Source organism: Mytilus edulis, chromosome 9, assembly GCF_963676685.1.
Source record: "Mytilus edulis chromosome 9, xbMytEdul2.2, whole genome shotgun sequence".
Classification (NCBI taxonomy): Eukaryota; Metazoa; Mollusca; class Bivalvia; order Mytilida; family Mytilidae; genus Mytilus; species Mytilus edulis.
In genome coordinates this window covers 50,957,044-50,970,513 of record NC_092352.1, presented here as the reverse complement: position 1 = coordinate 50,970,513, position 13,470 = coordinate 50,957,044, and the positions used below count along the sequence as shown (strand labels likewise).

At 32.5% G+C, this 13,470-nt stretch overlaps 1 protein-coding gene across 5 annotated transcripts in view; it reads left to right on the top strand.

The window, feature by feature from the left end:
- Positions 1-13,470, top strand: part of LOC139488547 (galactoside alpha-(1,2)-fucosyltransferase 1-like) — a 29,035-nt gene that overhangs the window by 6,622 nt on the left and 8,943 nt on the right. The window contains exon 1 of one of the 5 annotated variants that reach the window (XM_071274261.1): positions 727-892. The exons of 2 other annotated variants lie outside the window; for them this stretch is intronic. Coding sequence is in view for 1 of the 3 variants with exons in the window: in XM_071274257.1 (XP_071130358.1) it covers positions 7,648-7,705 (58 nt within the window). In the remaining 2 variants the exon portion in view is untranslated. Of the gene's footprint in view, positions 1-726; positions 893-7,632; positions 7,706-12,040; positions 12,228-13,470 lie in introns of those variants that run through there. 2 more of the 5 variants (XM_071274257.1, XM_071274263.1) reach the window with 2 other exon arrangements.

The following is a 13,470-nucleotide window of genomic DNA, read 5'->3' as shown; positions in this document are numbered from 1 at the left end:
TAAAATGGCTGGATCCGCCCCTGGATTACAAAGTAAAAGTCGCAGTAAATTGCATAATTAACCAATATTCCTCGGGTACATTTGTAATGATCTAAATCAGTAATTTCTATTTTAGATAGTGTACAGCCTCTGGGTAAAGTTAAACATAAACAAGATGTGGTCGAGTATTTACAAATCACGATATTGTAAATATGTTTGAAAAATAGATGAAAATATGTACGTAAAATAAATGTGTAGAAATCTAATAACAAGTTAAACGTTTCTTTACACTTATTTATTTTTGGAAAAATCTAATTTCAAACGGTTCTGATAAATAGTTAATACTAAGTCTATAACAATTCTTGTTAATTTTTCATATATATTTTTTTTAAAGAAAAAGAATGTATGAAAAGTCTAGAGAGAATTATTTCCCGTCAAATTTTCGATGGCTAAATTATATCTCGAAAACAAGCACACTGGTCATTATTTTTTTATGCTTTTTTAGTTCCTTTATCTATATACTATCAATGTGTAACAGTTTTTTAGAAGCTTTTTATTTTGATACAGAGTAGCGAACATCCTTAACTTTATACATGGTTGTAGCATTTACGTAAAAAAAAGTATAATTCATACTGACACTCACGAAAATAGTCATGGATTTAATTAACACATTTTTAATATCTTTTTCACGGTTTCTCTATATAGTTGCATTATGATAACAACTGGATATTTTGACTGATTTTACAGTTTGCGAAACCGTGACTCAAGAATGAATACCCATTGATTTAATTAACACATCTAAAATGATCCTTTAGCGATGTTTCATTGGATAACATGTGATTTGATCTATCGATTACTTCCTTTATTTTGTACATGTTACATGTAGTTGTGATTTATCAATAAGGAACATAAGGTAAGATAGCACTATATGTACATTTCTAATTTTATTTTACGTTGTATATTAATTCAATTGAGTTTTTTAATCCCATTTTTGTTTTAAAATTCGTTTTGACATAACTTATTTCTCTTTTTTGCCTTATATTAAAGACTGCTGTGGATAGAGGAATTTAGTCTTGACAAAAAGTTCTAAAAAACCAAAATTATGAATAGATTGATAAACTTTGAGATATTAAATTTTCTACAGCTGATTTTGTAATATAAAAATAAGAAGATGTGGCATGGTGGCCAATGAGACATCTTTCCACCAATGAGACATTTTCAAAGCCAAATGACGTTGAAGATGATAATTATAGGTCATCATGCGGCCTTTATAAATGAGAAAAAAAAACAATACTGCATAGTAAGTTTATACGTAACGCACATTGAGGAGTAAAGGAAGTACAAGGGAGCAAACCACAGTAACGGATAAATTACCAAAAGTTACATAGTTTTTAGTTCATTCATAAGATTAGAGCTATAAGTCTTGAATATAATTACAATTCAAGGATTCAATTCACTATATGATTTTTTTTAATCTATAATTAGTCTTAATTTAGCCGACTTGCTTAAACAATAGATACAGTAAAAATCAAATGCTACAGTGTTCCGTGCAGCAAAAGAGGACCTTGGTAACCCGGGCGACGTCCCAGCCGGTTTGTTCTTCGTATATTTTGTATTCATCATGCGAAGGTTTGATAAAGTTTAACTTGAGACCAAGTTTGATTTAACACTGTATTTAATTCAATAGAAATAACATTTATTTCAAGTGTATTCCATATAATTTCTTATAAATCGTAAGGATCTTTATCCTTGGTTTTATTTATCCATTTCCATGACACTTCATCACTAATTACGTACATCTTGATATAGATTAAACCGTTGGTTTTCCCGTTTGAAATTTTTTACACTGGGGCCCTTTATATCTTGCTGTTCGTTGTGAGCCAAGACTCCATGTTGAAGACCGTATTTTGACCTATAATGGTCTACTTTTAAAAATTGTGACTCGGATGGAGAGTTGTCTCATTGTCACATATGACATCTTCTTATATCTATCTATGGTTCAAAACCCAAACGGGATGGGATAAAAAGGGATGAAAAAAAGAACACACTTTGCTTAATATGAGTGTTGTCAAATAGGACAATTTTGCCTAACCGGTTACTCGGATAGTCGTTCGACCGATTAACCGTTTAACAGATAGTGTTAGTTCATATTTGAGAGTCTTACAAATGTTCGTTTTCATAATACGATGAATTGAAAAAAAAATAGATGGAAATGGGAAATATGTCAAAGAGACAACAACCGAACCAAAGAGCAGATAACAGCTGAAGGCCACCCATGAGTATGCAATGACGTTCTTTTGCATTATACAGTTATACGTGTTATAAGGATGGTCTGTGAGGAATACTGACGAATTTTGACTTTTAATAATCCAATACCACTACATGCTATGGCGTTTGTAATATCTTTATATTGAAAAAATTAAAAACCCTTCTTGATCTCGTCGAATTGAGATGATTCTTTCTCTTTCTCTTAATGTCTCAGAAAATAATGTGGGGTGTTTCAATTTGAAATTATTCAGCCAGTTGCATCAAGTATATATTAATTAAATTCACCTTGATTTTAGTACAATTTTTTGAATTGACATTTTGTTTTAAGAATGACAAAGCCTTGCACATTCACATGTAGGTCTACGCAGTTTTAGATCAAAAATAAAATAATGTAGTAAATCCTAGAATTTAATCGGATTACTGATTTAAAGTAACTGGGTTGAGTTCAATATCGTAGCAGCTACGTAGCGGCTACGTAGCTGCTATCAATATCTATGTAGCAGCTAGTCTATAGCTACACGTTCAATAGTCATAATCTACGTAGCAGCTACGATATTGAACGCGGCCCTGTTTTGACCCGAGCTGATAGTGTGAGCCAAAATTTGTTCCTGTGGAACTTAAATCACAGAAAATATGTTCTGGGAAAACTTTTTTTACAGACAATTTCTATATAATTTGTTCCATCTCTATAAAATAAGTTCCACACTCTACCTGGTGAAATAAGTACTGAGTTGGTGAAATATGTTCCTTACCTAGTGAAATTAGTTCCGGATTTATGAGATTTGTTCCTTACCTCGTGAAATAAGTTCTTGGTTTGTGAGATTTGTTCCTCACCTGGTAAAATAAGTTATTTATCCGTGAAATATGTTCCACTGGTTAAACAAGATATCTTATATCCTGAGCATTTGTCATCAGTCAGTTTAAAGTTATCATTCAAGTGCATTATAAAAAAAACCGTCGTGTTGCTTATGTGATAAAAAATCCGGTAAATAGTCTAATTCGGTAGGTCATATGCATGAAAGGGAAAGGGATTGTAGTTACGACGTAAGGAACATATCTGATATCATTTGTGAAACGGTTATTCCATAACTGTCAACCAACTCGTGATGGCGTCCGTAAAATTTACGAAGGGATGATTTCAACTTCACCATTTGGAACTCTTGGTTTAATAGCTTCCTTGTGAGCAGCAACCCTCTATCAAGAAAATCATGATAGGAAATGCAAGCACGGGAATATCGTATCAATTGGGAGATATATACCCCGTATGCAGGTGCTGCTGGAATGTTGATACTTAGAAATGGAAAGTTCACAATTGGAAAGCTGAAATCATCTCTTTTGTCGTAAAGTTTTGTCTTAACTGTATCTGTAGTATCCTTTATCTCTAGTTCGTTGGGATAAATGCGTTCCATTTAAGAATACAGTATGACATTTTAAGAAGAGTTTTTGTTACAAGCTTGAATAGCTATATATTTGACGAAGAATGAATGAGGAGTTGTATTTCAATTTGAAAATATCATAAATACTAATTTAAGTCTTTTCATTTGTTGCAAGTCCATTTATCACATAAATCTACAATAAAAATTCCACGCATCTTCGAAAATTCCACATCAGAAATGATTGAACTAATGGTGATAATTCATCGCAACTATAGTTAAAATGGATCGCTTTCAATAATCGATATGCTATATTTTGTTGTTTTTATAACACTTATTTGCAGTTTAATGCTGTTTTTGTACATTAAAAAGACATATCACAATGAAAATATGTTGAAAATTACCTTCAAATCAATTATTTTGGTATTTTCAAAACGTAAACAAATACAGTAGTCCCAAGATCCTTTATTCTACAATAGACATACTCACATATGATAGTGAAAATGAACTAGCTGGATTCGCACTTTATATACACTGCAAACTATCTTTAAAAATATCTATAAACTGATCAGTATTTAAAAAAAAAACACTATTTACTTGGTGTCAACTTTTTACTGAAAACAAAATTTTTCCAGATTTTTTTTTTTTAGAAAAGTGACAGTTTTTCTAACCTGAAAAAAAACTATCTAAACGTATGCTCTTTCTAGATCTCTGAAATTATCTCATTCATTTTATGGAATTGAATTAAAAAAAAACAACAAAAGCCATCGTCTAAAAGACACATTAGACCTTTTGATTAACTTAAAGTAAAATAAATTATTGTATTTTAAATCCTGGCATGCAATACCAGGAGAAAACGTTACGACCTACATTGATAAACATGAATAAAACCGAACACTACGACATCCATGGCATCCTCTCAAAGATTTATAATTCCTTAACTGTAGGAAATCAGCAAAGATCATTTGTTCAATTAATTTGATTGTATTTTCTATATTCCGAATGTCGTATTTAGGAAGTTTGTTGAATATGTGAAAGTCTATATCTATACTATTAAACGAGAAGACCTCATTGTGTGTGTCGCTTCTCTTCCTTCCACAATAAATCAATCATCATGCCTCTGTGTCCTATAGGTAACATGGCACAGTCGCATTTGTCATCCATTTTTATGATTATTCAGATTGAGTTATTTTGGGAGAAAAACGACAAAAAAGGAGTCCGGATATGATTCCGTCATCGAACTGACTTTTAGTCATAGATAAGAATTCCGGTTTGAAAGATGCACAAATACAACCAATCGTATGATAGATAACGAAAATGAAAAATAAATAAGCCAATCAGAGCGTTCTCCATATCATGGTGTTTAGATCGCACGAACCACAACTACTATACCTCCTTATAGAGGACAATTATTTTTCGCGTTTATCTACATGTAAACTACGATTATACTACTGTAATCTATAGAGACTCTGTATTCTGTCTACTGTTTTCTTTGAAATGTTTACTATTTAAGGGGTCATACCAGTTGTATATATATTAAAATAAGTATAACATTTGACACAAGTACAACCAATCGTATGATGGATAACAAAAATGAAAAAAATAAGCCTTTCAGAGCATTCTCCATATCATGGTGTTTAGATCGCAAGAATCACAACTATTATACCTCCTTAGAGAGAACAATTATTTTTCACGTTTCATATCATGGTGTTTAGATCGCAAGAACCACAACTATTATACCTCCTTAGAGAAGACAATTATTTTTCGCGTTTATCTACATGTAAACTACGATTATACTACTTTAATATATAGAGACTCTGTATTCTATCAGGTACTTTCTATGTTAGTATGTTAGTATAGAAATTCGGCCCTGATTCTGTCTACTGTTTTCTTTGAAATGTTTACTAATTAAGGGGTCATACCACTTGCATATATATTAAAATAAGAAAAACATGCTCAACTTCATCTGAAACTAACTCGACCTGAAAAACTTTAACCTGAAGCGGGACAGACACGGACGGAAGAACGAACAAACGAACGGATGTACAGACTATAAAACATAATGCCCATAAATGGGACATACAAATTTATTGTTGAAAGACAAAATAGTGATTTGGCAAAAATGAAAGTAAGGTAGAGATTAAAAGTAGGCAGGACCTTTTTCGGGGCGTCGGGATCGGTTGTTTTTAAGCTCGGGATTTGGGAATTGATCCTAACGGGATCCGGGAATATATTTTTCGATTTCGGGATTTCGGGATATGCATTTCTTTAAATTCTGCATCTCGGGATTTCATGGTTTTAAGCCCGGGATTTCGGGATCAGGACCCCTCCGACCACCCCTCAAATTAGCCTTAGTCATTTATACATGCTTCATATCCTACCATTGGCATGTTAATAAGGCTCTCAAAAGAAAAAAAAACACTGATGGATTGTCCTAGATGCATATTTTATTAGACTAATAATGGTCTATATATAAGCAGTTACATTTATTTCATGTTTGGAACGGTGCAAATTGTTAATTTGATTTAATTTTTACCAAAAGAAGCATTGTAGCATAGGAGAAGAATAATTGTGGTCTGAGGCCAGACACAAGAGAAATAATTGATTTTAACAAAAAGGAAACAAATATCGGACTTTGGAAAAAGGGAGAGGGCTTTTGATACCTTTTATGAAATTCTCCATACATGATATCTTTTACAAAAAATCATCCTACGACAGTCCACAAGCTGTATATGCCCGCGATTTCGCGGGTGTGTTCTAGTGTTAATTAAAGTTCAAAGACAGTATCCACCAAATTGAATGCAGAAAAAAATTATATATTGCTTAGATATAACGACATGTATCTTTCACACTTAATTCCACAAGAGACGTTCAATTGGTTCATTGATATATTTCGGAGTTTAGTGTGGTTTTCTTTTCGCTGAACTAGTATACATGACTGTTTACGAGCCAGTTAAGACCAAGAGTTGAAGACCCAATGGTGGCATTATTCTCTAGCTGTTTTCTACGCTTTGGTCGGGTTGCTGTCTATTTGACAATATCCCCGATACAATTCTTTATTGTATAACTAGAACATTTTTTTTTAAATCTACCTATACTTGCGAGATTTTGTTGCACATGCAAATAATTCATTTCTATAACTACATGTAGATCATTCGTTTACTCTACCTATATTTGCGAGATGTGTTGAACATGCAAGCAATTCAATCTATAATAACTAGAAAATTCTTGTACTCTACCCATACTTGCGAAATTTTGTTGCACATGCAAGCAATAACAAGCTATAATTAAATATTGGTTAACTTGCCAATACCATAGTCTTCTATATAGTGATGATATATTCAGTTCTATCATTTTATTTTGTCTACTCTTTGGTCTGGTTGTTGTCTCTTTGACAAATGTCCAACTAAATTCTCAATTCTATATATTAAGATAATTCTTTAATTTAACTCATACTTGCGGGATTTTGTTTAAAAAATCCAGTAGGAACTTCAAAGACATGCATTGATTAAGCTTATTATGCTTATATTACCTTGATGTCAATAAGTATTTTATGTTGCGTTAAAATATATTGAAACTCCCTTATAATATTGAATTTTAATATAAACACCAATATATTTTCCTTATAATATAAAATTATATGATTATGAAAAGATATGATATATAGAAGATCTTTTATTATTATTTTAATTTAAAGATAAATAACACGTTCTGATTTCAGTTAATAAAGACCACCAAAGAAATATAATTTAAACCCCGATGACATCTTGTTATCATATAAAACATATTTTTTTAGGACGTTTTATAAATTAGAAATATTGTAAAAAGGTGCTTCCTTTCTTGATGTGAACAATAATTTTAATGATTTATTTTTAGACAATATATTTGTCTTCACCTAATTTAGTTGTTATCAATGATTTTATGATTATTCAGAATCAATTAAAACATTATAAGAATGACAAACCAGATGTCGAGTGGATTTGAAGAACACTTTTATTCCGTTTTTCAAAATATTTGGATTTGAAATATGTTTTTATTAATACTTCATACATGTATTAGTTTTTTTGGTCCGTTTGCTCGCAAAGGTAGGTAAAACTAGCAATTTTGTTATTTCAAATGAACTCTGCTTAATTGCATGTACAAATGTATGTGTCATTCGATATTGATCATAACATCTACAGAAATGGCTTAAGGTCAGAACCCACAGCAAACTATTATAAATAAATGAAATAAAAAAAATACACAAAATTTGTTTGGTATATTTTTTTTTATGTTGACTTGCTTTCTATAGAAATATCGAAGACATTTCATTTATTATACCTTAGTTTGTTTTATCTTCAAAAGAAAAAGCAAATGAATTTATGATATTTTTTTTTACCAAAACTGTCTTTAATGCCGGGTTCACACATTGCCGGTTATTGCTCCCGTTGGAGATCAGACAGCGATACGACACGAAAAGTCAAAAAGACGGATTACTATCCTCAATTATCCGGAATGTCCTATCATTGTCTGAACGCAGTCGTTTAAGTTCGTAACAGATTCCTACGGGTCGGGAAGGGTCCGAATAGTTCGGCAAAGCAGTTAGGTACTGCCGTAATATTCGGGGAAACTCAGCCGATTTTGTGTAGTCGGATTACAATCGTGCCTATGTCATGACAGATTCTGCTGTATCGGATCGATTTCCTAACAATGTTCTGTGTATTCTGGACGTTGTCCTGTGGAACGGGAATGATCTGGAGAAATTTTTCATTGCTGTTTTTCTGCCGATTGAGTCCAGATTGCATCCAGATCTTGTCGATTGCGAACCGTTTTTGCCGAAACCGTTCCGAAACAGTCCCGTTTCTAATTAGAAATTCGTTAATGATACCCACGTCAGAGTCCCGACAATTACAGAATACAATACGACTGAGACCAGACAAAGCCGTTTGCAATGCGATAGAGCGGACCGTGATAGGATTACGTTCCGACAGTGATCATCCCGAGTATGCCGACAGTTTTGAACGGTTAACTTCCGTCAGCATCGGTTCACTGTCTAGTAACTGTCTGATCTCTGTCGGATTACATTCGGTAGAATCGGGACGCAGTCGTGACAGACTCGGTCGAATTTTACCAGGCGAAAGATACAAATAGGATTAGAAGCAGATTTAGAACAGGATTATCGGGATAAATTCGCTTCGAAACGGTTGAATATCGAAGCTTCCTGAACAATATCTGATTGTTGTCGTGATTAAATTATTTTTTTTACAAATTTTAATTAAAGTTTGAATTTCCATCCACGATTCACAGGATCTTGATCAGACTTTTGACAAATTTTAATCGGGAATGGTCCTGTCAAGGACGGCATTAAAAATCGTGAATGTGTCACCGGGGAAACTGGGTGACTTGTGAGGTTGTGTAACAAGAGCCTGACTAAATGGCCTCTTGTTACTGAAACTGTGTGATGCACCTGATCACACAACGAATGATTGCTCTGAATAGCAATGAGAACTCCGAATACTGAAACTCTGGTGAAAACTACAGTAACTACTGAGACTCTGGAACTTGCGATGAATAAACCAATAATTCAGCATAGAATACTAATACTTTTATTACAGATGGACTGTGTTCAGTGTAAAGTCCTGAGTCCAAATCTTGCTTATCAAAATTATAAGCAAGTATTTATACACAATTGAATTGACAAGTATAGACATAACAAATAACAATTAATTTGAGTGCTATTGTTCACTGACAATGATTAAACTATTTTTAGAACTTGAAGAATAAATAGTAAATGATAATCTGATTATGACAATTAAGAACATACATTATGAATAAGGTAAAATGTCACTAATTACATGTACAGCAGCTAACGAAGTGAAACATGTCACTCAATGTCCAAACTGAGAAATAAATGCAGATCAAAGCAAGTTGATTTTAAGTCCTGGATACGAATCGAAATGTAAATAGAAACGAAATTATAAGATATAATAAATTATAAAATACAGAGAATTAAAGTATAAAATATCACAATTTAGAATTTTAGATTAAAGTCCAAACTATTAAACTGAAGCTGCTTTTTCCTTGGTCACAAATGTGTGACCCCAGCTTAAAATTCACTTGTACCCATGCAATAAGAAGTTCAGAAACTTTCAAAATTGTATGAACTATTTGCTGGGTACATTTTTTTTCAGTAACAAAGCTTCCAAATGTTACTTTTTGTCTTACCTTACAACTATCTCAAACTAATGTTCTCTCAAGATCGCTGAATCTATCATTCAATGTTTGGAATTGAATGACAAATGCTATAAAACACATCGTTAAAAAGTACAAATGTAACTGTTATTAGACTTGATTTCCTGTTATTGAATATATATACATAACCTCCCTCTCCTGAAAAAGGCTAGAACATGAACAAAACAAAATACTATGCCACCCAACCCAGCTCTCAAAGCTTGAAAAGTACTAAACTGTAAGAAATCAGCCACTATAAGACATAAGATTTGTTCAGTTTGTTTTAACTGTATTTGTTATCTACGAAAGGAAGTTAGTGGAATATGTGAAAGTCTATATGATAATTATAGTTCAGTCAGTATGTCCACATGCATCAGGAAAGATATATTGCGCAGCTATAATGAGATGTGTCTTTCGCCCTTAATTCCACAAGAGATGTTCAATTGGTTCATTGGTATGTTTCGGATTTAGTACGGTGGTCATTACGCTGAACTAGTATACATGATTGTTTTAATTGCAAGCTGTGGTCCACCTCCGGGTGCGGAACTTTTTCAATACGTTGAAGACCCAGTGGAAGCCTTAAATTATTTTCTACTCTTTAGTCGGGTTGCTGTCTCTTTGACACATTTCCCGTTTCCATTCTCAATTCTATATTTAGATCATTATTTTATTCAACCCATACATGTACTTGCGAGATTTTGTTTTAAAAATAATACGGTAGGAACTCACAAGAGATGAATTGCTATAGCATATAAAACCTAGATACATGTATATAGTGATGTCAATTTGCCTTCAATTTTTTTTAAATAATGAAACTACCGTTATACTATTGAATTGTAGTATGACTGTTTTATCAAATAAGATAATACTGTTTTCATTGTTTAAACGACTTCAAATAATTTCATGTGTCAGAATTTTTATTTAACTTGAAGTTAATATCATCAGTTGGTGTTCAGAATATCTAACATCCTTTCGACTATTATATATAGATATACTGTAATCTTTATGCTTACAATTTTGGTATATCTACGGGAGGGATTGTGCGTATGATGAAGACATACTATTTCAATCAGTTTAATTGAGGTCTGGAGCTGGCATGTTAGTTAACTGCTAGTAGTCTGTTGTTATTTATCATACTCTGACACAAAATAGTGCTTTTGATGTCATTGTTTACTTAAACTAACCAACAAATATGCAGAAATAAAACTTTTGGTGAAAGGGAAATATATTTAGACCATTTTGAGTCAAAATTCACTTGTCTATGAGTTTGCGTTAAAAATTCAGGATTAATGCGCTACATAGTACACTAATTTAAGATTTCCAGAAAACCGGGAGTTATTTTGGTAGTACCTGTGCTTTCAAGATCAGAAATTTCATATAAGATTTTAAACATTGGTTGAAAATTGGCATGTAGAAAGGTGATACATGTACAATTAGGAGATAACTGTATTGTATTTTAAGCTCGGACGGCATCAAGTGGGGATTTGATGGTCGCATATTAAGGTTACTGGCGACACGTTAGCGGAGACAGTAAACGGGTATTTGCGACCATCAAATCCCCAACTGATGCCGTCGGAGCTTAAAAACAATATTGTTATCTCCATTCTAATGAAACTGACAGAAAACAACGTTAAAACATGTATTTAAAATCTGTCATATGCCGTCTGCGCTTGCGCGTACGTTCCATATATGCATCAATTGTCAATTGATGCCATGTAAAAAATAAGTGACGTTATTCAATCAAAATGAACGTTACAAACGTTGTTGCATTAGAATTCAGAATATACCTGGTTTCCTTGAAGTTAAACTTAAGGTGAAATATTTAGATAGCTGTGATTTTTAATTGGTGGTCTGACACCTTTATTTTCGTTTTCCTCCCAAAATAACCCAAACTGAATAATCATAAGAAAAGATGACAAATGCGACTATACCTATATAGAACACAGAGGCATGGTGATTAATTTATTGTGGAAGGAAGAGAAGCGACACACAAAATGAGGTCTTCTCGTTTATTAGTATAGATACTCTAACTTTTCTTTTACAGTACTTTGTTTATCCCATCCCTGTTTCACTTGAATTATTGTCAGCTTATTCGAATATGTGCATGTTTTCTGGCACGTTTGAAATAAATGCAATTCATCTAATGTTTGAATGTATATTTACACAATCATGTAATTATAAACATTTAGCATGTTTTAAAAACAGGAAGAAATGTTTAAAAGTGCAACACACGGTATTTTTGGACAAGAAATCATTTTTTCTTACACTCTTAAGATCAAATGAAGTAAAACAAGAAATCAATCTAGTTGACGCAACAATGACAATCTGTTACACAGAATAATAGTGGTGCATTTCTTTCAAGTGGGTCTCAATCAACACTGATTTACAGAAATCATGGTAAGAATTTAGTCTTAGATGCTTGATTTTTTTATTAGTTGTTATTGGCTTTGAACAAGCTGTCAGCAACTGCGTCATATGTATTATTGTCATTTCATTTATTTTCTTTTGTTACATCTTCTGACATCAGACTCGGACTTCTCTTGAACTGAATTTTAGTGTGTGTATTGCTATGCGTTTACTTTTCTACATTGGCTAAAAGTATAGGTCTCATAAACATGTTTAAACCAGCCGCAATTTTGCGCCTGTCCCAGCCGGAACGGGGATGTTAAATCTAATTCTTCGTGCATGTAGGTATACTAATATATCTACGATATAATCAGAATACCGCCATCTACCCACAGGGAACGATCTCAATCTAAAGTTCGTATTGACTTTAATATTTACATTGTAGATTTGTTTGTTTGTTATTTGTTCCTCTAAGGCATTTTTTTGTGTTAAAAAAAGTTAAATTTTTAACATTAGCATATTGCTTACAATGTAAGACAGCATGTATACGGAATAAATATTTAATATGTACAATATGTACAAACTGTAAAGTACTCCTCTTTCGAACACATAACAAGAATTAGAAAGACAGATACTTCCATTGGAGAGAGAGAGAGAGAGAGAGAGAGAGAGAGAGATGAGAGAGAGAGAGAGAGAGAGAGAGAGAGAGAGAGAGAGAGAGAGAGAGAGAGAGAGAGAGAGAGAGAGAGAGAGAGAGAGAGAGAGAGAGAGAGAGAGAGAGAGAGAGAGAGAGAGAGAGAGAGAGATTCCTCACATTTCCTGAAATTACGTAAACTCTTTAATCCACGAAAAAAATACAAATTGAACCCGTTAAAGACTAACTTTTTCAGCTTCTTTTATCTATTATTCAAGTTGTGAAAAAAATATAATCCACTCAATGAGTCGAAATGCAATATAATCAGATAATATAATTTAATAGATACAATGTAGATAGATAGAAAGATATTAAAGCGAAGTTGCAAGCATACAGTCATATTGTTGTATTGAATGAATCTACATTGAAAAAGTAACAACATATATTACATGTATAATATAAATGATATCCAATAATTTAAAGTGTTCTTAATTATTCCTTTGAAATACTATAAATATGATTATCACTTAATCACGCGAAAGTCCATTTTACTTAAACCATTGTGATCAAGTGATATAATTTATGTGATCAAAACCTGTTCAGTCAAAATCACGTAAGCCCTTGTTTAACAATGACAACAAATTAGCATTTAAATATGCA